General features: G+C 38.8%; 2 protein-coding genes across 7 annotated transcripts in view; both read right to left on the bottom strand.

Moving 5' to 3' along the window:
* Nucleotides 1–7,312, bottom strand: part of RBL2 (RB transcriptional corepressor like 2) — a 51,511-nt gene extending 44,199 nt beyond the window's left edge. The window contains exon 1 of the mRNA XM_075188873.1: nt 6,992–7,312. Within this exon, the coding sequence (XP_075044974.1) occupies nt 6,992–7,150 (159 nt within the window). The 5' untranslated portion in view covers nt 7,151–7,312. The remainder of the gene's footprint in view (nt 1–6,991) is intronic.
* A 14,381-nt stretch (nt 7,313–21,693) lies between these two features.
* CHD9 (chromodomain helicase DNA binding protein 9) overlaps nt 21,694–24,716 on the bottom strand; it is a 128,920-nt gene continuing 125,897 nt past the window's right edge. For all 6 annotated transcript variants that reach the window (XM_075188867.1, XM_075188868.1, XM_075188871.1 and 3 more), the window contains one exon: nt 21,694–23,541. In XM_075188867.1, the coding sequence (XP_075044968.1) occupies nt 22,675–23,541 (867 nt within the window). In that variant the 3' untranslated portion in view covers nt 21,694–22,674. The remainder of the gene's footprint in view (nt 23,542–24,716) is intronic.

Here is a 24,716-nt window from a genome sequence, read left to right as displayed (position 1 = left end):
TTTTACCTTAACAAATTATACCAGCTTTAGAAATTATATTAGATTTTATCACATATGCATTTCACATAGTTCAACTTTGCGGCATTCTTTATTCTCCTTGTAAAAAAGTTACCAATACATGTTACCATTGTTTATTGCCATTGGGAAACATAGACAAAGGCTAACATGATACAATAGAGAAGTACACAATTAACAAATGTAAAATATTTTAATAAATATTAAAAAAAAAAGGTATTCAAAATATATTAATGGGTCAAAAATAAATATAAGCCTATAAACAAATCTTTAGCGGTGACCTCTCAGACATTTGTGTTGGTTTATAACGTATGCAATTTTCTATTTATGATATATTTTGCTAAAGTAACATTAATATTCCTCCAACGTGGTTCCCACTAAATGTAAGTTACTAGGTGGGGCCTCCATGGCTCAGACTTGTTTTTCCAGCACATTCCACAGATGCTTGATTGGATTGTGATGTGCGGAATTTGAAGGCCGAGTCAACACGTTGAACTCTTTGTCATGTTCCTCCAACCACTCCTAAACAATTTTTATAGTGTGGCAGGGCGCATTATCCTGCTGAAAGAGGCCACTGGAATAAGGGAAGACTGTTGCAATGAAGGGGTGTACTTGACCTGCAGCAATTTTTAGAAAGGTGGTAAGTGTCAAAGTAACATACACACGAATGCCAGGACCCAAGGTTTCCCAGCAGAACATTGCCCTGCGCATCACACTGCCTCCGCTGGCTTCTTCCCATAGCGCATCATGGTGCCATCTCTTCCCAGGTAAATGACGCATGCTGCAGTCCACAGGATGGTATTCATCAGGCCAGGCCACCTTCTTCCATTGCTCCATGGTTCAATTTAGTCGCACATTTGCCCATTGTATGTGCTTTCAGTGTTGAACACTCTGGTGGCTACGCAGCTCCATTTGCAGCAAGCTGTGATGTATTGTGTGTTCTAACACCTATCATAGCCTGCATTAACTTTTTCAGCAATTTGTGCTACCGTAGATGTTCTGCGAGATTGGACCAGACGGGCTATCCTTCTCTCCCCACACGCTTCAATAAGCCTTGGGCGCCCATGAACCTGTCATCGGTCAATGGTTGTCCTTGTTTGGACCACTTTTGGTAGGTACTAACCACTGCATACTGAGAACACCCCACAAGACCTGACATTTTGGAGGAGCTCTGACTCAGACGTCTAACCATAACAATTTGGCCCTTGGCAAAGTTGCTCAAATACTTACATTCCCTGCTTCCAATACATCAACTTTTAAGAACTGACTGCAAGAACTTCACCTGCTGCCTAATATATCCCACCCATTGACAGGTGCCATAGCAACGAGACAATCAATGTTATTCACTTCACTTGTCAGTGGTTTTAATGTTGTAGCCGATCGGTGTACACTATCGTTATGAAGTTAACTACATAATAGGGTTTATTTACCAACATTGCATTGAAAGGCTTAATTGTAGAATTAAAAAAAAAAAAAAAGATGCTTCTATAAAAGTATTAGCAAATGTCACTTAATCTTCTTGCTGTAACAACTATAGGACTTCGAGACAAGCTAGTGTGAAATGTACCAGGCAAATTTTTACAGTCCAAGATGTTCTTGTTTACTTTCTAATATTTTGATTTTTATAGCATGCTTTTATTTATTAAAATAATCATGTCACTTATAAAATTAACTACTAGTATATTCCCACAACAACAAGTTGGTGTTAGAAGTGGGATGCAGATGGCTGCAGCAGAAGAGTGTCAGTAGTTTTGGACTGTTCTGAATTAAACCCAGCGTACACAGAAGATAAGAGAATCTTCTCTATGGGTTCTGCCTCAAACACTGCTGTAAATTTCTCCCCTCTGCTGTCAGAAACTCTACTGCAAAAGACTAAACTCCTAGGTGATCAGACATTTCCTTGAATGTGGTTTATTCAGGTAATATCATTAATATATGGAGTAATTACACTATGTTTTAGTAATATATTATAAGCATGGATTGAGCTTTTATAAGAACAAAGTAGTACTGGTATACTGTGAATTGAGTATTCTTTGTGTGAAGCATTTGGAATGCATGTTGTGTGAATTACATCCAACCAGGTAAATAGCACTATTTCAGATCCCTGAATGAATTGAGGTATACTTGAGCAAACAATGTGTGACAACCTAAATTGTTTGCTCAGACTGCCTCTCTTTCTTGAGAAGAAAATTCTTCCTAACTCAGGAATTTATGTGTGTGTAAATGTGTATTAAGGATTATATATTAAGGACAGGCGCAAGGGGGCAGTTAGGGCCAAATGTATATACACTATGGCAGCACATATGCCATGTGGTTTGAGAAAAGCTAAACCAGTGGGAATGCAAGCTGAGGTTTGAAAAAAAATAAATTGTAAAGTATGCTTATATAAAAAGATAACTAACCAGTTTAATTTAAAGTACCATTAACTTAAGAGAAATTAAAGGGTCATTGTGGAACAGTAAAACAGTGTTTTTAAATGAGTATTACCTACATCTGGAAGTTTATAGTATTGTGAAGACTTGTTATCATATACCTCTAATGCATGATTTTTCCATCATGATTTTTGGGGTTTTCCTATTCCTTATAACATAAGAGAAGCTGACTGCAGTCAATGGTCACATTTTTTTTTGTCAAGATGAAGTGTACAGCATCTCAATAACACTATTCAAACTGTATTATATGTTTGTCCTATTAACAGGTAGGTGTCACTGTTACCATTAGTAATTCTTTAATGTCCTTAGAAAGTCTAAGTTCATAATCCTAGTAATATAGTTTTTTTTAAATTGTAGTACACCAGGGGCGCACGCAGGGGGGGTTTCTGGGTCTCCAGAAACCGCTCCCCTCCGCTAACGAAGTGCCCCACATAGCGGCACTGTACTCTATAGCAGCCGTGGCGCTGTCAAAGAAGCGTCCGAGGCGGTGCTGTATTGTATACAACACCGCCGCGGACGCTTCTTTGACAGCACCACGGCTGCTGTATAGTACAGTGCTACCGAAACAGAGCTACAGCAGCTCTCTCGCTTTTTTTTTTTTTTTTCAGGGGGAAGGGGAGAAACACCGCCAAAAATCCTGCGTGCACCCCTGTACACTATATTTAGTTTTATAGCATGATTTTTTTCAAGGGCAGTAAAAAAAAAAAAAAAAAATGAAAAAAGCATTTTTAGATGACTGATATCAATATAGCAGCAGCTAGGGTTTTAAGTCTATTAATATTGCTTCACAATCTTTATTCAAAACTGTATGCTAGCGGTATACAACTAAATATTGATGTACATTTTATATTAAATATATATATATAAATATATATATATATATATAAATATATATATATATATATATATATATATATATATATATATTTGTAGATTATTTTCTAATTTAAAGATAAATAAGGCTTACCAAGTATGAGATTTTCCCACAATTTTTATTATCTTAAACCTCTATTTTTAAAATGTTCTGTATGTAATGCTGCAAAGGATATATCATAAAACATGGTTATATCCTTTGTTTAATAATTCCAGTTTGTGGAATAAAATTGTGTTCACCTTTGTACCTAACCTGGATAACCAGCGTGAAACAGTTCATATGAGGGTACATTTGAAGGTCTACAAATAAAAATTGGTTATAATAACATGCCCTTCAATTTATGCAGGTAATACCTCTTACAATTCAATGTAGTATTTCAGCTAGTCTGAGAATATATGTGGCTATAAAATAGTACAAAACAGGTGACATTGCAAAATGTATCTGTGACTGGATCATTTATAAACAACTTATTGTATAAATTTAAAGGAAATAACGCAGGGCGCTTATTTATATAATTGCAAATGTACTCATTTTTGATATTGTGTGTATTTTGGTATAGGAAAGGTCTTGTTTGGGGTTTTGTAACTTTGCTAGAGGAAATCTCCAATTAGGCATATGTGGGGAGGTAGTCCGTTTTGCTGATAGCATGAAATGATAGCCAAGTCTTTTGATGTGAAGTGTCAAATGCCTGCTCTGGCTGAAGACCCGGCAGGGGACCGTTACCTGTGTGCATGTCTTGTTAGACAGACAGGAAACCTAACATTGTAAACAGCACATGATGCAGGATATCACAGATAAGTATAAATTTTGCCAAGTATGAACTGCATTTAAATCCATGTTTGGGGAAACATAGTGCAACCTGATACCAAAAATATCTCAGACTTCAGGGGGGCAGGTTGTGGAAAAAACCTGTGAGGCTGTGTACAAAACCGTATAAAAAAAAAGCACTGGTCTGTACTGAAATGCACCGTTCTTGTTCCTTCTGCCCTCTTGATCACTGGTACCTTAAACCGGTGTGAATTGTCCTTATCAGGGCACTTGAGCAAATAAACATCACTTGCTTCAAAGACCTGCTTGACAACTTCTTCCACAATGAAATTCCTGTGACCTACAGATTAGACCCAACTCCAATCTATTCCCAACTGTCCTGAGGTTTGGACCCAGCTTTCCGGTACCACCGTTCTGCCCGCTACCCAGCACCTCTGGACAATGTGATAGGCCAGGGTGGATCGATCCACAACAGCCCTGATCCATAGTAAGAGGTCAGGGGTATCAGCCTAGGTGCACCAGCAAGGGGGTAAACTAGTAGTGACAGCTAGGAACCCGGTTGGATGCCGGTAAGGATTCCAGTGGTGGCAGCAGCTTAAGCCCCTCCTACTGCGGTTAGAAGGTGCATTTGGGATAAAGAAAGGGCACGGTGGCACTGTAAGCCCAGCCGGTACCCAGCAACAACAGACAGGGTGGCATAGGCGGTCCAACCTGTCACAGTATCTTTTATTAAAACTTTACAAAAAATACCAAAATGAAAAGTTAATAAAGGGTGTGTGTGTGTGTATATATATATATATATATATATATATATATATATATATATATATATATATATATATATATATATATATATATCAGAATTGTACTTATTGTAGAAAGGTATACCTTTAAATGATTTAACACTTTTAAATGGCAGTTTAAACTTTTTGTAATATCAAGTGGAGGACCTTGTGATAAGCTAGACAAATATGTGTCAAATATACCAACAGTTACAGTATACAATGTTGTTGCTTACTTCTAATACATATACATGTGTAATGCATTGGTAAACAGATCATATATTGATATAGGCCATCTTAGAGGCATAATGATTGGATTTTATGGATCCAGGAAGAATATATTTATGTTGTATATTTATATTAAGTTTTTATTCACTTCATTATTTCAGTTCTGACCATTTACAAGATTACCTAGTGGTGTTACTCCATCTCAACATTTAGGTGCAACATTTCTGCTAAACCATAGCAACAAATTGGGCACTTACTTTCACTGACTAAATTGCAATGGATACAGAAAAAAAGCTAATTGCTGATTGGTGGTTGCCGTGGTACTCTTAATTATGCACCTAACTACAATGTTCGTATATGAGCCCTTCAATGTTAACACATTTTCAAGTAAGCCATTACTGTATTGTAGAAACAGCTACAATATGATAGACAACAATTATAATGACCCCAACAATAGCAACATAGATGCAGTCACAGTAATTATACTTGAATTGGTCTAAGCTTCTCTCCATGGATACTGCATCAAACTACTCCCATGCAAAGCCAAAACAAACAGCATTAACCACAGTATCCATCTTCACTATAAAGCCACCAGCTGTGAAATACACGTCTTTCCAGCTTTAACACAACAATCTGCACCTTGGTAACAGCATCCCTAATGGGTATTGTTTACACTGTACCAAATTGCATCAATTCGTATTCTGTTATTTTGCTGCATTTTCTCTTGTACTGGAGATACAATATTTAACTGTAGCACAAAAGTATATTCCTGCTTACATGTAATTGCAGCAACTTTTGGAACTTCATTAAACATGGACACTGTGGAAATCAGAACGTTGTGTACAGTATATTAAGAACTGCATTTTTGGTGCCTCAACAAATAACATTAGTTGAAACCTCTGTTATGGCAAGTTTGACTAAGGTGGAACATAAAGTCAAATGGATGGCTTACCCAGATAGATCAGAGAATACTAAAAAGATAGTCTAATTGTAAAAGGTTAAAGCTAGGTACACACTACACAGTTTTCATCCAATAATCGGCTAAATCAGCCGACATACGACCGCTCGTTCAAAAGTCGGGTCAGTGTGTGTTGTGACACGATGGTCGAAAGTCTGCCCAAATGGACGATTGTCGCCTCATTTGGTTTGTCGTATCGTTTAATATTTCCGTTCCAATCTCGTTTCCGCTGTGTAGTGTGTATAAACTTCCGACCGATCCACAACAGTGCGTACGAAATTACAGTCATTGCTCACGACAACATGGCTGTAAAAAGTCGCTAAAGGGACGTCCGCTCTTCCTTTTATCGTCCTAAACAAGGCTAGTGTGTATGCAGTCCATGGACCGAGCGATCGGAACATCGATCGCATGTAAAAATCGATCGGCATAAAAAGTTGGTGGAAAATTCTGTAGTGTTTACCCAGCTTAAGAACTACCAAAACATTTTGACAAATAACAATACATTGGCTTAAAATTTGTCAACAACAACCAAGTTCTGCATTCAAGGCTCTTAGTAATGCAGAGATAAATGATACATCATTCTCACCAATGGTCCTTGAGATCTCGCACAGGAATACATTGGCAGCTCCTGCAGTACATTATCCTGGTGTCACAGTAATACTGCACACAGAGTAGGTGCATGATTCATCAATGGAAAGCAATGCTGCAGGGATCCGATGGGAACATGTAACCCCTACAATGCTGGCACTTTGTTTACAACTAGAAAGAACATGCAGTGCATTTACTCCACTTCATTTCCTGTGCAATATGCATCAACCAATAAGTGCTATTATTTAACCCTTCCCTTCCCAACATGAATTCTGCATAACCTATTGCCTTTGCAAATGTCACTAGTGGACAATAATAACTACATAATAGACAGTAACTCCCTCACCTCCAGAGTGTAATTCTGGCTTATTTTTGCGTAGCTCTCCCAGGCCTCCACACGGGCCCTCTCGTCCATGTTAAGACTGCTGCACAGCTCCTCATACCGGCAGCGGAGCTGATCCTCTCCTGGTGGGGCAATGCCATCTTCGTCCTCTTCCTTGATCATGATCAGGCCTCTCCGGTGCCTCGGTTAGATCTACAAGACACACACAGCTCCGGTGCCGACACTGCGCAGACATTTAAATAGCCTGTGACTGACAGTCGCACACGGTCATTCACAGAACGAGTTACGTCAACGTTGTCCCTGGAAACCCATAGCTTTCACTCACCGCTACTCACATAGCGTATTCCCCTCCCAGAGCAAGGAAGAGTGAGATTGGGGCGGGATCTCTCCAGCCAGTCTCGCTTTGCGATTGGTCAGTTCCATTAAAGCCAATTTGCCTATTGGTCCAGCCTGCTCACGCGCCTTCTGTCTCTATTTTATACTGCGTTATAGGAGGGACGAACCCTGTTATGAAAGTTTGCTCAGTGCTCACCACATGTCTGTGTACAATAACACACAGCCAGCTCAGTGCTCACCACATGTGTGTGTAACACAACACACAGCCAGCTCAGTGGCCCATATCACAAACATAAAAACAAAAAACATTTACCAGGACTTGATAGATAATCTCTCACTGCTGCTACTCTAATGGAGATTTATTTTTTTAGATGAACGTGAAACAATTTTAGTCATATTAAACGTTACATTGAAATAGGACAAAGTTTTATTTAATAGCTCATTAGTAAAAAAAATAAATAGTAAAAAATAATAATGTGTTTTTGAAAGGATTTTAATTTTAAAATTTCCTCACACTGGGCAACATGGGAAAACAAATTGAAGCAGCCCAGTGGTAAAAGTTGCATCATGTGAGGATTGTCGTAAGCCTTTTCCAGGGCTTGGCAGGGGGGCATATGGCCCCTGGTCCAGTCTCATATTGGGGTACCTTGGGCTGGGCCACCTGCATTTTTTTTTTACTTGAAAATGTTCCTAACAGGCTGCTGAGTGGACTCTTGCCCCCCCCAGGCTAAAATGTGCCAGCTCACCCCTGCCCTTTTCCATGTAGTACAACTTTTTACTTCAGGTTTTACTTCTAAGTTTCCATAAATGCCCCCAGTGTGTAAAACACGAATTACAAAAAAAAATAAAAAATTACAAAAGACAGAAAAGTTGTTTTCTAAAGTAAAAGAAAAAAGGTAGTTTAAATTTGTGTTTTAAAGGTAAAGAGCATATTATGACAACATATTATCACTAAAGCTGGGTACACACTACAGAAATTTCCACCAACTTTTTATGTTGATCGATTTTTACATGCGATCGATGTTCCGATCGCTCGGTCCATGGACTGCATACACACTAGCCTTGTTTAGGACGATAAAAGGAAGAGCGGACGTCCCTTTAGCGACTTTTTACAGCCATGTTGTCGTGAGCAATGACTGTAATTTCGTACTCACTGTTGTGGATCGGTCGGACGTTTATACACACTACACAACGGAAACAAGATTGGAACTAAAATATTTAACGGTATGACCAACCAAATGAGGCGACAATCGTCCATTTGGGCAGACTTTCGAGCATCGTGTCACAACACACACTGACCCGACTTTTGAACGAGCGGTCGTATGTCGGCTGATTGAGCCAATTATTGGACGAAAACCGTTTAGTGTGTACCTAGCTTCAGTCAGAAAACAGGAACAGACAAAGTCAGGATTGTTGAAACAGGTTCATAAATGACAAGCTGTGGTCAGGGAAACTAGTTTGTGCTGTGTCAGATGTAAACAGGGTCAAATACAAGTAGTAAGGTCAGACACAGGCAGGCCCGGCGCTCCCATTAGGCAACCTTAGGCAGTTGCCTAGGGCGCCGGGACCTGCAGTGCACCGCTGACTAGATTTTCTAATCTAGTCAGCGGAAAAGCTTGCCTAGGGCGCCTACCGACCTTTCACCGGCTCTGGACACAGGGCAAATATCATGAGAAAAAATACCCTTATGCATAAGTACAATGGTAATCATTATGAAAAAAAATGTACTACCTTGATAAACATTACCATCAAATTCCATGTCCCAACCAGTCACATATATAAAAAGCTACAAGATTAGGCTGTGTTCCCAAAAACCATTGCACATGTATATAACAAGTATTTATATAATGTTCATTTTGGTTTTACATTTCTTTTTCAAATTTAAAATAACCAACATGTGAAAAACAAATGGTATTTAATATAACGATGGACAAAACAATGCATATTATATACAGGTAACATATATATCTCATTCCCCATGTGCAGCTTCTAGTGTACTTTGAGTGCAAACTGCTAGTATAGTTTGTAAATTTCCTGTGCACGTGCATAGACTGGGAAGTGCACAGGAGAGAGGCATCAACACTGCTGCCTGGTTGAAAACAGACCAATGGTGGCTATATAGAACAAAGCAACACTGGATGATTGAATTCTTTGGGGATCATAGCGATGAATAAAATATTTTATCTTAATATAGTGAACGCCCATTAAATACAGCATTTAAAGGTTTGGGTGGAATTCTTCTAAAAGAATACCTCCCAACTGTCCCGATTCTGAGGAACACTCCTGTAGTCACAACAGCCAGGACTTCTGTCCCGACTGCCGAGAATGTCAGTAACTATGTCCTGCTCACATTAGTGACCGGGTGTCACTCGAGCCTACTACCCTGAGCATGCTAGGCATATTTATATATATTTTCCGCTCTTAAGATAAACCAGATGCTGCTATTAAATTATTCATTTTGTAAAGAATCCAATCAAATATTGTTTACAAATGTTAACAGCTATGGCCATTGGTGATTTAAGAACCATACATACTGTGATGGGTGGGGTACGCGTTAACAATGGTGAAAATTGCGACAGTACATACCTACAAAATAATTCCAATTTCAATAATGGCATTAATAGGCAAATGCAGACTTAAAAAAGACTCAGTACAGGGTGATTCAAAAGTCGCAGTACACCCTTTTATTTAAAAAACTCTACAGGAATTGGGCCGATTGGCCGATTTCAAGATGGCGCCCATGTTTGGTACATACCGTAAAAGAGAGACCACGTCACCCATACCTTACTGGAGTATTCAGGTTTCCCAATTTCCTGTAGAGTTTTTGAAATAAAAGGGTGTACTGCGACTTTTGAATCACCCTGTACATCACCGACACTGGTGCAATGTATTCCGGTTGAAGTAAAAGCCGGCACTTACATTTAAAGTCAGTCAGCATGGGGACAGTGATATTTCTGAATTTAAAGCGGCAGTACCACATGTATAATGTAAAAGCCTTTATTCTAATTGTAATTTTAACCCTAACCATTAAATTAGATCGTAAAAGCGGCAACTGGTGGCATTGCCACCATTAATAAAATAAAACCCTCAATAGGTGCAATCAGCACTTGTGTAGGTGAAAGAGCCATTTCTTTACAGTACAATTTCATCATTTAATAGCCAATTATCTAAATACAAAATATTAGTGGTAGACCACTAATTTCATAAATGCTATGCACCTGAGACACTCTTCCTCTGGAGCTTAAAGCACAACCACACCTGAGGATTTTTTCAGTGTTAGCCCACTACAACTATCATTTTTGAGAACAACAGTAGAGCTTGGTAGGGTCACTGCCTACCATACTATATCAGTGGCGCATATGCTGCCAACTTTTTGGACCTCCCCTTCAGGATATCCCAAAGCTTTAAGTTACAATCAGGCCTGGCGTTTGTAATGTGAGGCCTTGTGCGATATACATTTCCCCAACCAAAAACTGCAATAATCTGGAACCAACTCCAGCTTTTCCCACCACGGGTCCCTCTCTGCCTCCCCGAGATGATCATAATCTAATCATGTCTACAGCTCCCTCCTCCCACTGTTCTCAGTCTTCATCCTACTGGTGCCTCTCATTCCTGCACCCTGACAGAAAGGTATTATTTCACCACAGTCTCTGGCCCAACCATTTGTTTCTCACCCACTTTCCCAGGTTCTCTCTCTCTCTGCCCCATCAGATGGTATTTGTCTGCCACTATGTCGAGACCCCCAGTTTTCTATCGCTTCCCAACCCATGAGCTGCCCCCTCCCCCTTGTTATCTTACTCACCCACTGACCTATTGTAGTATGCCCGACAAGCAAAATATTGGAAAACTGTCTTTTTCCCCCCTCTGATGGAAAAAATCCTTTATAATGTATTTTTTATAATGGTGTATTCAGTTTAAAATATATTTCCAAACCTGCAAATATGCCACTCTGTAAGCTGAAGCTGCACAATAAAATATAAAAAAAGGAATAAAAGTTCTCTTACATTAACAGGCAGCAGCTGTCTCGGTTACTCTCCTGCGGAAGGCATTATCACAAAGTTGTTGCGTCACACCTCCAATGGCTAAAGAACACTCTTTTACACTGCTGTACTATAGGACCTACATGGTAATATAATACTGGCAGAGGGAGCCACAAGTGCAGGGCTTAGAGTGCTGGCACTCCCCGGATCAGCCATAACATTAAAACCACCCATATAATATTGTGAAGGTCCCCTCATGCCACCAAAACAGTTCTGACCCATTAAAACATGGATTCCAGAAGACCTCTGAAGGTGTCCTGTGTATTCAGCTCAAAGATGTTAAGAATCTTCAATCTACTGTTAAGTCCTATAAGTTGTGAGATGGGGCATCCATGGCTCGGATTTGTTTTGTAGCACATCCCACAGATGCTCGATTGAAAGTAGATCTGGGGGATTTGTCATGTTCCGCAAACCATTCTTGAACAATTTATGCAATGTGGTAGAGCACATTATCCTGCTGAAAGAAGCCACTGCCTTGAGGGAATACCGTTGCCACGAAGGGGTGTATTTGGGCTACAACAATGTTTTGGTAGGTGGTACGTGTCAAAATAACATGCCAAAACACAAGGTTGCCCAGGATAACATTGCCCACAGGCACGTATCCTGCCTTCCACATGATGTGAAATAAGACGCTATTCATCAGACCAGGCCACCTTCTTCCATTGCTCCATGGTCCAGTTCAGGCACTCACGTGCCTATTATAGGCGCTTTCGTCGGTGGACAGGGGTCTTGTCTGCAGATACACACCCAGCTTTCTATCATAGCCAGCATTAACTTTTTCAGCAATTTGTGCTACAGAAGCCCTACTGTGGGATTGGACCCGACAGGCCAACCTTCGTTCCCCACGCGCATCAATAAGCCTTAGGATCCCATGATCCTGTCGCTGGTTCACCACTTGTCCTTCCTTGGACCACTATTGCTAGGTACTAACCACTGCATACCAGGAACACCCCCACAAGACCTGCAGTGTTGGGGATGCTCTGACCCAGTCGTCTAGCCATCACTCTTGTAAGTCGCTCAGATCCTTAGGCTTGCCCATGTTTCCAGTACATCAACTTCAAGAACTGACTGTTCACTTGGTGCCTGATATACCCCACCCCTTGACAGGTTCCATTGTAACAAGATAATCAACTTATTCACTTCACTTGTCAGTGGTTTTAATGTTGTGGCTGATCAGTGTATACACTCCCAACTACCCCATGCCACTGACACTAAGGGTTAGATTTACTAATCTTTAAAAAAAGAAAAGTGGAAGTGTTGCCCATAGCAACCAAATGCTACCTATCATTTATTTAGTACGTTCTAGAAAATAATAGGTAATCTGATTGGGTACTAAGGACAAGACCTCCACTTTTCCTCTTGAGAAGGTTTGATAAATCTTTCCCTAAGGTGCATACATGTGCTTAATATTTAGACAATTAGTAGGTACTCTGTGCACATTTTAAATGTTTAATTTGCTCTAGGAACCTTTTCAGTAAAGTAATATTTTCTAACATTTCTTTTAATTCTTCCGCCCATCAGTTTGATGTGTTGTCTTGTTTTTATATTTAATTTGTACTGCGGATCTGAACCTTGACTGTCATCCACTCTTCTCTATGAACAGATTAATCTCATTGAATCTTTCAGACATTGAATTGAACCATTTTTGTCACGTCTTTGGATATTCTGTAGTTTATTAATAGAATCAATACCTTTTTCCACTGCTAATTCCACAACCATGTATACTTCTATCCTTACTCCTTGACTAAAAGTAATTTCATCCTGTCCGATTCCTGAATTATAAATTTTGTTTTCCATTGTGAATTTGGTCAGATCTTTTCAGTAGTAATTTATAGATTAGAGACAGAGAACACAAAAGAAAAACGTTTTGATTTTTTTTTTTTGTTAAAGATAAATTAAACAGATGTGAAAAATTATTGACCTGAATGAATTCAGCTGGGTCATCTGTTTCAAAACTGTTAACATTCAGACCTGATGCAAGCCAGTCCTTTGTAGTATAAATTTAGCATTAGCACCAATCAAAAGAAATTCTGGAAAAACTCAGGGGGAAAAAGAAAACGGATGTTAACAAGACTGGAAAGGATTACCAAGCTATTTGTAAGGCTTCGGGGGTTCCACCAAACCTCAGTCTAAGGCATATTGTCCAAAAGGATAAAGCTTGTGACAAAAAAGTGATCAGAATCTCTCCAAGAGCAATGTCTAAAACGGTCCATGAATTTACATTGCATCCTAAATCATCTAAGAATCTACAGGATTCTCTGACCTCGGCTAAAGTCATCACTGTTCATGACCCCACACCATGAGTGCTCGCCTCAAGTTCAAGGGGCCAATCCAATTAAAAGCGATGTGCTGTTGGACAAAACTGCAATGTTTGGCTGTGCACATTTCGTTGTACTACTGTACTCCAACATTGCAGATTTTCCTGCACACCTCTATAGGGTGTGAGGAAAAATCTGCGATGTTGCTTAGCTGTGGAGAGTCTTCCCAACCATTGAGGAGAAAGTCAGCAGCACATCGCAAATGAGAAATGTGATTTTGCTAAGCTGACGCCATCTTGTTGCCTTATAGCCATTTTGTTCTGTTATAGCTTAAAAGACAGATTAGATGCACCTGGTTTGTAGGAGTAATTCATTATTTGCAAGGCTATGCTTATAACCTTGGACATAGCAGACAGGGGATAAGCCAACCCCCCCCCCCCCCCCTTGGGAGTTTTCCTGTGTGATAATGAGAGAATGTAGTAACATCTGTGTAAAGGGAGCATGAGTGGTTAAAACCTTCTGGGACGTAGTTTTCTGTAATACGTGATTTTTGCTATATAGATATGGACTTGTAGTTCATAAAGCAGAGCTAATTGTACACTCAAACCATGCAGTGTATTTAATTCTCTCCAGCTGATGAGCTTATAACTGATAAACTGACACTTACAGGTGAACAATCAGGGGAAGATTCAATTACTAGTGTCGAATCTAAATCAAAGTGTCAAAATGTATCTGGATTATCCTCAAACGTTCTGAAACATTCATATGACCAGTTAAATAAAAAATGAATGGAATTTTTGGGAAGCCATGGAACCTGTTATGTCTATAGAAAAGCCAACACTGCATTCCAATAGAACCTCATACTAGCGGTGTAGCATGATGGTGGTAGTGCCATGGTTTGGGGATTTTTTGCTGCCTCACAAACTGGCCAATGTACGATCATTAAAAGAAACCACAAATTCTGCTCTGTACCAGAGGGTTCAATAGGAGATGTGTCAGTGAGCTAGGTAAATTCAGCAAGACAATCCAAGACAAACACACACCTAAATGTAACAGACCTGAAACAGTTCTGCAAAGAGAGGATGGCTAAAATGCCTCAAAGACAAGAAAATTTTGGTTGAAAGTATTGCTGTTGAAAGGTAGTTGAGGCTCTTAGTAGTTCAAGGTGGCAATTACTTCTTCACACATGGCACTGGGTTGTGCAGAACTTTCATTAATAAATGAAAATTGGACACCTGCATTGAGTTTAATATTAGGCTTGCTTGAAGATCATATGCAGAATGAGCAGATACTTTTTCACAGCACAGTATTTCTGAGATAGAGGATTTTTTTCTTTACAATTTATTACTTTACACTAGGGAACAAAACAATTAAATAGCTTTTTCTCATGCTAACAGTCTCTCACAGAATGTCAACCCGATAACAGATCTTTCTTTCATCAGAAGAATACTAAGGAAGCAGTCTGGGCAAAGATCAGTCACATCCTTATGGTTGGATGGATGGACTGTATTATTAGTACAGTAATACTATGCTTGCCACACCTTTCTTATGCCACTTATAAATCGAACAAAAAATTTTTATGTCATCAGCTGGTCTAAAACTTTGGAGACTGTCCAAATAAATATAAATCGATTTGATCTGCTTGACATGGCCTATCGGCTACAAATGTACAATGCACTGGATCTTGGAAGTTGTTTGCTTAAACAGGTACCTATTTAAATGTTCAGAGATTTCATTACCATTCATACTACTGAAGTTAGGAAACTGGTCAGATCCTATTACATTGCATGATACAATACTGGCAATTATTCATTTTATATACAATATATCAGATAAAGGTGCAGTCAATAGTCGTCTAGCATGAATACTATCCTGGCCCATTAGCTTATTCATTAGTAGAGCTGACTTTATACATATTTTTAGGACCTCATTTAATAAAAATTGAACACATAGTTCTAATGGCTACTAATAGCCTCAAACATTTAATCTAGTTTTCATCTTGGTAAAACCAAACTACTACTTTTTTTGTACTTTAGCAATCGTGATAATGTATTTGGCCTCCATGTTTTTTTTTGTTTGTTTTTTCGTTTTATGCATCGAGCTTGTTTATTCTACATAAGGTTATACCTTATAAACAGATTTGGTTCTCCTTTACAAGATACTTCACCTTTGTAATAATACCCGTTCATTGCTTTTATAGCTCATCATGAAAGTAAAAATAACAATTGTTTATTGAAATACAGGTTACTTATTGTTCCCTGTACAGTGAAGTCACCATTATTAGTTTCAGTTTTAGTTTGGATAAAGGAATACCAGTGTTTGTTTGAAGCGCAGTTTAAGAATTGTTTCTTTACTTCTAACAGCAGCCATCAGTCTAATCACATTATTATAGAATGTTTAGGCCTGATTTTCCAAGTAGCCTTGCACTGGTTTGTCAGCCTTGGCTGAACCGCAAGTCTGTCAAACCAATGCAGACTAACTATTTTGGAACTTCTCTTAGTAGATTATTTTTTTTTTAGTCAAGCTAGAGAATGTTAAAAATTAGTCAGACTGTGTTTTATTCCTTTCCAACTTGCCATTGGCCTATACTTATTTCAATGACCATTTACCATTCGTATTACGTATTTCAAGTACTACAGTAAAATTGTACAAATTTCTACTAAATTTAGACACTTGTGAACTTCATAGTATATAAATATGGAGCGTATTCTACACTTCAAGAGTCTGATCCCTAACATATGTCCGCTATAAGGAGAAGTTACGAATTATACATGCACTTACCCTTACTAGTTCTTCGTCCCCTAAAAAAAAACAAAAAAAACAGGATATGCGCTATTTGGATGAAGCATGATTTCCAGTGTGGCGGATTGGGGGCGAAGCTCATCTTGTCCCAATTTCTTTTATTTTTAGATGTTGGGAGGTATGGTAGCATGTATTTGTATTGTCTTTGCCATGGGAGGTGAAGCAGATCAGAGAAAGTTACGTCACAGGTAGTCAAAGAATATGTTTAATAAAAAATAATTAAAACTTCCATTTGCTCTATAGAACATCATAGAAAGTAATTCAATAAATTACAAAGGACTTTTCTTTGAAGACGCATGTTCAACTACAAGCCGATTCAGACCACACAGAACACAACCAGCATATTGCAGGTATCTGGAAACATAATAGACACGCAGATTGTAAAGCCGGAAACATGGGCTATAAATACGAGTCATTACACAGCTAACATTCTCATACTATCTATTGACACACAATTTTAAAAATATCCAGGGACAGAGACTTGATACTGCTAGTGGGATTTAATTTATTTCTTTAATAAAAAAAAAAAAAAAAAAAAAGTGAATTTCCCTCCCTCTCGAAATAACCTGTCCCGTATGTGCTTCCCTTTAAAGCAGGTGAGAAAGCCTGCTGTAGTGTCTTCACATTGCAAGTGCTATAGGTTTTCCCGTTTTGCCAATTTCATCAGTAAAGTTATGTTTTCAATGCAAACAATATATAGTATTGACACTTACCAGAGAAACCAGTTAAGGCTAGTGTTTTGCTTAGAGCATCATTAAAATATATGTTAGCTGACATCCAAGGAAGCTTGCCTTCAAGAACTAATACTTGCAGTACCTGATGACCACCAGTAGGTGGCAATTACAACATATTCAGAAATTATTGGAAACAAAACAAACACCCACAGAAAAAATAACACTGTATATTAAGATTTACTAGGATTGCTCAAATGTGCAAATTTGCACTAAACCTTACCATGTAGACATTTGCACTGGACTCATTGCTGAATGGTTACTGTTGGTTACGGCACATTTGCACCTTTGAGAAATGTTATTAACCTTCAAATCGAACTGACCCCACCAAGCAGGTTTCTCTCAATGATGTTGTTGCAGCAAATTCATCCAAGTGGACCAAAGCTTTATTGGAAAATCATTTTGCTTTAGTTTCACTTTTTAAGTGCAGAAAATCTTTTGAAGGACTGTAGAGAATAGTTTAATTACACATAACTACAGACCTTCAAGTTCATTAATACAAAAATAAAACGTATAAAGCAATGCTTGGTCAGGTAATGGAAAGCGTAGAATTTGACTTTTTGTCAAGAAGACAATGAAAATGTTTCAAGATTCGTATTGGTATGAATTTTCGACCACACAATTTCCCAAAGAACTGACATTTCTTGCAAGTAGCCCAGTAGCAATGTCATCACTGACCACTACAAGGCATGTCAGTCTAAAGACTCACAAATATTGAAAGTGCACCCATCCTATAAATAGAGGCAGGCATTTTGTGGGCTGGGCCAGCATTATTGATAATGGAGCCTATCATTATACTAGGAAACAATGATATCAAGTAGTAAGTACATGAGCTGCCCCCTTCATAAAAAATGGTTTGCCACATATGATGGCTGCCTTCACTGTGGGTTGGGTAATAAGGGCTTTTTAAAAATGATACACTTTCAACTGCAATTTACAATGACCTGCTTGCTGCAAGAGGGTTGTTCAAAGTATATGCCAGCATGTAAATGCATAGTGTATGACAAGTCAGGACTTCACAATTCATCAGTGCTATCAGTGTCCTATAGGATGAATGTACTGCTTACATTACAGTACTTGGTTATGCTGAAATGAATAATAAAAGACTTAAAAGGCACAATAACATGCCAATAAGGTACACTCTGGGTAGTTGGTCATACAGATGCGATGATGGTTAAATCAGCATTAACAGAGCTCAAAATAACGTGACGATCAGTACTCAGGGTACTGATCCCAAACATTAGATGTATCAAAAATACAGCAAGCTCCATCCTAGGTCTGTCTGGTGTTTGAAATGTATTGATCTTTATTCGTAGGTCTCCCGCATTATGGCACTCTTTAGGTTAACACAGTCAAGGTAATACAAAATGAACATTACCACTAAGAGAGACACTAAAGCAAGTCTTAGGGGTATATTTACTAAACTGCGAGTTTGAAAGAGTGGAGATGTTGCCTATAGCAACCAGATTCTAGCCATCATTTATTTAGGACATTCTACAAAATGACAGCTAGAATCTGATTGGTTGCTATAGGAAACATCTCCACTTTTCAAACCTGCAGTTTAGTAAATATAACCATTAGTGCTGTACATCTCTCTCACAGCTGGGACTGCCATGGCATCGCAAAATCTAGATTACATTTAGCCAAGGTGGCCTTATTAGCAATACTACAGCCTATTTGACCACTATATTTATCTGTTTTCTAAGGTTCATCTGGAGCTATAACATGTGATTTGTGCATTAGAAACTCAGTGTTAGCAGCCCTTGCTTCCTGTTGTCGCAGGCATGGCAGCTGCTAGATTTAGAGGCAGAGGAATACTAAAAATTTCAAAGAGATTTTAAGTCTCATAGGCAAATCAGATTTAGAATAAATGTGGCCAATATATAAATTAAAAAAAGTGCTTTGCATGATAAGATATTTAGAAACATGAGGTTATCCAAAACAGGACAAGCCCGCTAAGAAACTTAAACTTTGTGATATTTGCTCCTCAGCGCTCAGCCCCCTATAGGTGTATATCATCATACAAGTGAATGGGGTTTATCTGAATTTATACGTTACAGCAGTTTAAATAAGTATATGACAATCCATCTAGTTCTCTTCAATAGAGCTCTGTGATTCAATACAGAGTGGTGGGATCATAGTAATGGAGTCTTGTCCAAAAAGTTCTATAACCATTTTAATGTTACAAAATGGATTTATAAATGTATAAACTCATGCTGCAAAGAAGGCAGCATACCCACAAGAGATTGGATGCTGACTGAAGGAGTATGCATAGGTCTGGTTTCCTCATATCTGACTGAAAGTAATAACCAAATAAAGATTACATTATCAGCTTAAATATTTTCACTAATACATGTAACGTGTGGTAATTTAGACCAAGTCACTGTATTAATTTCAATGTATACCCATTGGGGGGGGGGGGGGGGGCAATTATTTAAAAATCAAAACACCCCCCCAGCTAAAATGTGACATTAAGAAAATGTCGCAAAGCTATACAAGAAGAGAAAATAGAGAAGTATAACTGTGACAGAAGCAAAAAAAATCTGCAAACCAGTTTATGCATTTATTCTATGGCAGGCAATTATATAGATATTTTATGTATTATCTGCAATAAAGGTTTACTTCGCATTCAAACCTTTTTTTGCATCACACACCGTTTGAACTCAAATGTATTCAATGCACTGAAAGCATCTCTCAGTCTGGGGTCTATGCATCAACAAGATGCAGTGCAACTAAATATGCATCGCTGGACATCGCAGTGATGCATAATTATGCACCGTTTGAATGCATCATGCCGGGGCATCCCCGGCAAAGTGACAGCTCTCCTGTGTCACAATGTTCCCATTTACCAGCACTTCCACTGTAACGGATTCTGCGAAACCAAAAACTTCTTCAGCAGAATCCTATAGGAAATGACAGGTAACCTGTCTGCGCAATGCAAAGCTTATCAAAGCTTGATGTATTGCTGAACATCGCAGTCCCCATAGATTACTATGGGGACTGCAAACATACTTAAAAGATGCGGAAACAGTAGTAGCTTGATGTATAGACTCAGTGTGTGCCAATTTTGAGGCAAATGTCTGTATTCTCACTACTAACTTTGGAACAGACATGATTAAAGCAGAGCATGCCCTTTTAATAGAATCATTTGGATTTAGATCACAACTATAATTTTGCTTAGTTAATACATACAACAAGCAGATGAACATAATATGATGAAGCCTGAATTAGACTCTTTATCACCTGCTGGAAAGCCAAAGGCTGGGCATGCGGGTACAGTATTTTCAAATAGCTGAAAGGCCACAAATTGTTCCAAAATAAACTGCAGCAGACTGGTTCTTTAATGCAAACAAAGCTCCTCTCCGTTTAGCCAACATTTTAAAGACGCGTTTAAGACAAAAATGTTGGCCAATAGGACTACAGAGTTGCGATTACTTTTGGGCTAGAATTCTATATTTAGGGGGAAAAACAGTGATCCCACGCTGTGTGAATCTGACCACTAATTCTGGAAAGGTCTGTCTAACAACCCCTTCTTTGAGTCTCAGATTTTTAACAATTATGATAAACTGCAAAAACTTCAAGGCCTTCACTTGAATTCTTTTTAAGTCACTGGTCACCAAACGTAGATACCATGAGCACTTCTAAAAAGCAACAACACACACAAACCTATAATGAGACAGGTAATGGTTTTATACACATATTGAGGCTTGATGTATTCAAACGTAATTGCTTATTGGCCGTGGCAGACAACGGTGGACGGTACAACTATGCTGAAATATAACTCCCATCCATGCTCTCTCTACCTACCATTATTAACAGGTTACAGCATCTAGACAATCATCATTTCACTACTCCTGCCTGAGACTCTGAATAATCCCTAATGTGTTTCATAGTTATTGCACATCGGTGGTGCTATGAAGATGTCCAGATGATCCACAGTTAACAGTAACACAGATTTCTAAATATACTTTAGAAATTGGTGGGTGAGGCCTGTTTCTAGAGTACATGAGATCAGATAGACAACACAAACACCTAAAAACAGCTGTCTGAGTAAAACAATTAAAAAAAATATGCTAAATAATATTTGAAGTTGTTGCGCTTTTACCCTTTGGTGATAAAAGGGCCTGTGTACACAAAATAGCATAATGCTGCACTACCTGAGGTTGCATCTTGTATACGGCCAATGATAATTGTGGTTTTTAGGAGGCAAGACATGTACTCAAAAATGCGCCTGGAGGTTTGAGGATTCCACGTTCCTGGATGATTGCTGCTGGCGATCAAACTAACGAATAAATGTCAACTTCAAGCAAGAATAATTCAACTGTTTTAGTGCTGGTGGGGTCCAATATGCCTTACAAATTTCACTTTCTTTTTATAAATGACTCTTATGCCAATGACATAACTGGCACTGAAAGACTTGTCTGAGGTACAAAGCTGTATGCCGATGTACACACTGCAAATGATCTGTTTAGCCACCATCCCTTCTGTGCACTCAGCAAATTACTCTAGCAAAGTCAAAAGGGAAAAGATCATCAAAATATTGAAACTATTTGCATTTTAATAAATAGCGTGGTGTAAATAGGACAGCATGGTTTAAAACAGATGGAAATTTGGATTTATTTTTTTTAAACTCATGGTTTTGACATCAGCTACGAGTCTTGCAGTTTTTGTCTCTCCCTTTATGAAGGTCACATTACTCTGTAAAGGAACAATGTGTGGATATAACATCACTAATTAGCAGATTGCGCTATAAATGTCTTTAAACAGGTGGGGGCATCCGGCAGGTTCTAACATTTGTGCTTTCATTAGGGGGAGGCAGATACAAGGCTCTTTTAGAGTCAAAGTTTATATTCCAGATGAATAAAATGTAAATAAATATCTATAAGGCGTATTTACTGTACCCAGTAGACTACATGATGCTATCATAATTTACAAAGAAAATAAAATAAAATACAATTTTCATGATAATTTCCCTTTAAGGTAAAATAAAAACAGGGCCGCTGAACATTTCCCACAACATTCGTAAACTCCCCAAAATTATTGCTAAGTTCTGTAAATGATACTGATGAAGAAATTGTAAAAACTAAAAAGGTAGAAATGAAAACCACAATATACTTCGAGGATTCTGTGTTTCACTGCAAATATATTATTAATATACAGCTCTTAAAGAGCAATTTTGCCTTTTTTATTTTCTCTTTTTTTTTTTCGTTTTTCATTTTTCCATAAAATTACCCCAGGCTTCCCTCAAACAAAAATTAATGCCTTTTGCTATAATCTTCTTACAGCACGGTGTGTATTTTTTGATATTACATTACAAGTTTGTCTCTGTGAGAGTATTACATGCAAAACGTTTTTTTAAAACGCCCTTTGCATTTTCAGAACAAATACTAAAATGTCCACCTGTCCGGAAAATCCTTTGATGCATTTGTAACACCGATATTTACAATTAAAATAATTGTAGGCAGGAGGAGGTTCCAAAAAGGTTTTCGAATATAATTTAAGTGCAGGTTCTGTAAGGTTTAGTCTTCCTCGGAAGAGTCAGAGTCTTCAGATGAAGACGATGAGGGACTGTTTGATCCTGATGAAGGGTCTGCCTTCTCAGAACCTTCGTCTGTGCTGTTCTCGTTTTGAGAGCCAACCTCGTTCCCAGCTTTTCCTTCCTGACTGGGAGCAGGAGGTGGTTCTGCTGTGGAATCTGGAGCCTGAACTGGCCCAGTGTCTTTATTAGTATTTTGTATATCGAAAAGGTTGGGTTGGGGCACAGCTGGGATGTGAAGATTAAGGCCTGGAGTGAGGAGCATCCCTGGGTAGATAATATTGGGTAACAACAGTGGGTTGAGCGATAAGGAGCCTGTTCGTAGTGCAGTTCCCATAGACGTGGAAGGGGGGCTACAGTTCTGCCTGGGTTTGTCACTTGTAGGAGATATCGTCCTTTCTCTGTCATTTTCAGCTTCTTTGCAGTCATTTGTGCAGTTTTTCTCTTTCCCCTCAACACAGGGCTCTGAGGACTTATTCAACAGGTTTCCCATACCCAACAGATTGGGTAATCCAGCCATACCAGACAGCAACATAGGGAACATGGCAGCCATGTTCTTTGCATCTCCACCAGATGCAGAGAGGCCTGCGGGTAAACCAATTAATCCAGCTGTCAACTGTAGAGATTGGAGGCTCTGGAAGTTCTGCTGCAGGGCTTGGTAGCTGGATAGGTCCATACCTTGGATCAGGCCATTTGCTAGCAGTGGGTTGACACTCCTAGAGTTCCCTGCAGATGTGGCAGCCGCAGCCTTGGCAATCTCACTTTTCGGCCTCCTCCCCCTTCTGCTCACTTCCTCACGCACCACAGGGCCAGTTAAGATACGATCAAACATGCTATCTGGGAGAAAACCCTAGAAGAGAAAATACACACCCCTTTATTTTAGGTGCAATAGATCAATGTAGTTCAATTATCAAGTGACTGTTCAGAAATAAATGGAATACTGTGTAGAGTTTTGTTTGCTGGTTATGTACAAATCTGGAAATCATTTAAATAATGCAGGGTATAAACCCATTATGCACTGCTGCAAGAGCGGAACTGAAATGTAAGTGGTTCTTGTGACCGCTATTTCCCATTACTATACACCTATGCTGTCAGCAATAGCCATATCCACCTCAAACTAACAAAAATGAATCTCTAAATGCTAAATGTACCCAGAATACTGAAGCAATTTAGCATGCTGTATATAAGATTGCATCCACAAATATATACACACCACAAATACATATATGCTAAGTGTTTTAGGGGTTTACAGTTTAAGAATAGATACTATTTGAGATCAGGGAGGTGGGAGGACATTTTTCAAAGTTGAGTAAAGGTGGAGTAGTGCTTGGGATCCAAATAATTTTTAGAGGCCTCTCAAATGGCTTTGATCCCACAAGTTGGGCACAGATCTGCTGAGAAGCACCAGATTACATAGTGAAATGGCTGGTTAGTCAGTGTGGCGAGAAGTCATCACCATCTAGTCACTGACAAACCTATTACATAGAACGTATGAAAGAACTGTGCTCCCTAAAATGGGAAATTACCGTGCTGAGGAGGGGCCAAACACTTGCTCACCACTGCTACAGGGAACCTCACTCAGTCTAAAGGGGCCGATAACAAAGAGCAATAGCTGGCAGAGAGCTGAATAATATGGTTACATACAATATCAACTTTTTAATCCTGTCATGGCATGGGAACAAATACATATACATTTGCCAATGTCAAAAGAAGCTTTTTCATGCTGCATAAAGTGGCCTTCGAATAATAACGTTTCACTCACAACAGAAGGGTGATGGGTCAGATGAACCATCACTGTCATGCTAAACATAAACATTATATCTATAGGCTGTGCTGTTTTCAGAATGTTGCACACCATCAAGGAATGAAGCATTCTATGGGGCATATTCAATTGTCGGCGGAAACTCCGAAAATCTCGCGCCCCGTATATTATTACCGTTATTACGGTAATAGTAAGCGGGAAAAACGTTATTACGTAGTTTTCTCGCTGGATTTCAGCTCGCAGCTCCCTGAGCTGAAATCCAG

The sequence above is a fragment of the Mixophyes fleayi genome, chromosome 10 (genome assembly GCF_038048845.1).
Source record: "Mixophyes fleayi isolate aMixFle1 chromosome 10, aMixFle1.hap1, whole genome shotgun sequence".
NCBI lineage: Eukaryota > Metazoa > Chordata > Amphibia > Anura > Limnodynastidae > Mixophyes > Mixophyes fleayi.
The sequence above is the reverse complement of the archived record's forward strand: the minus strand, read 5'-3'. Positions and strand labels throughout refer to the sequence as shown.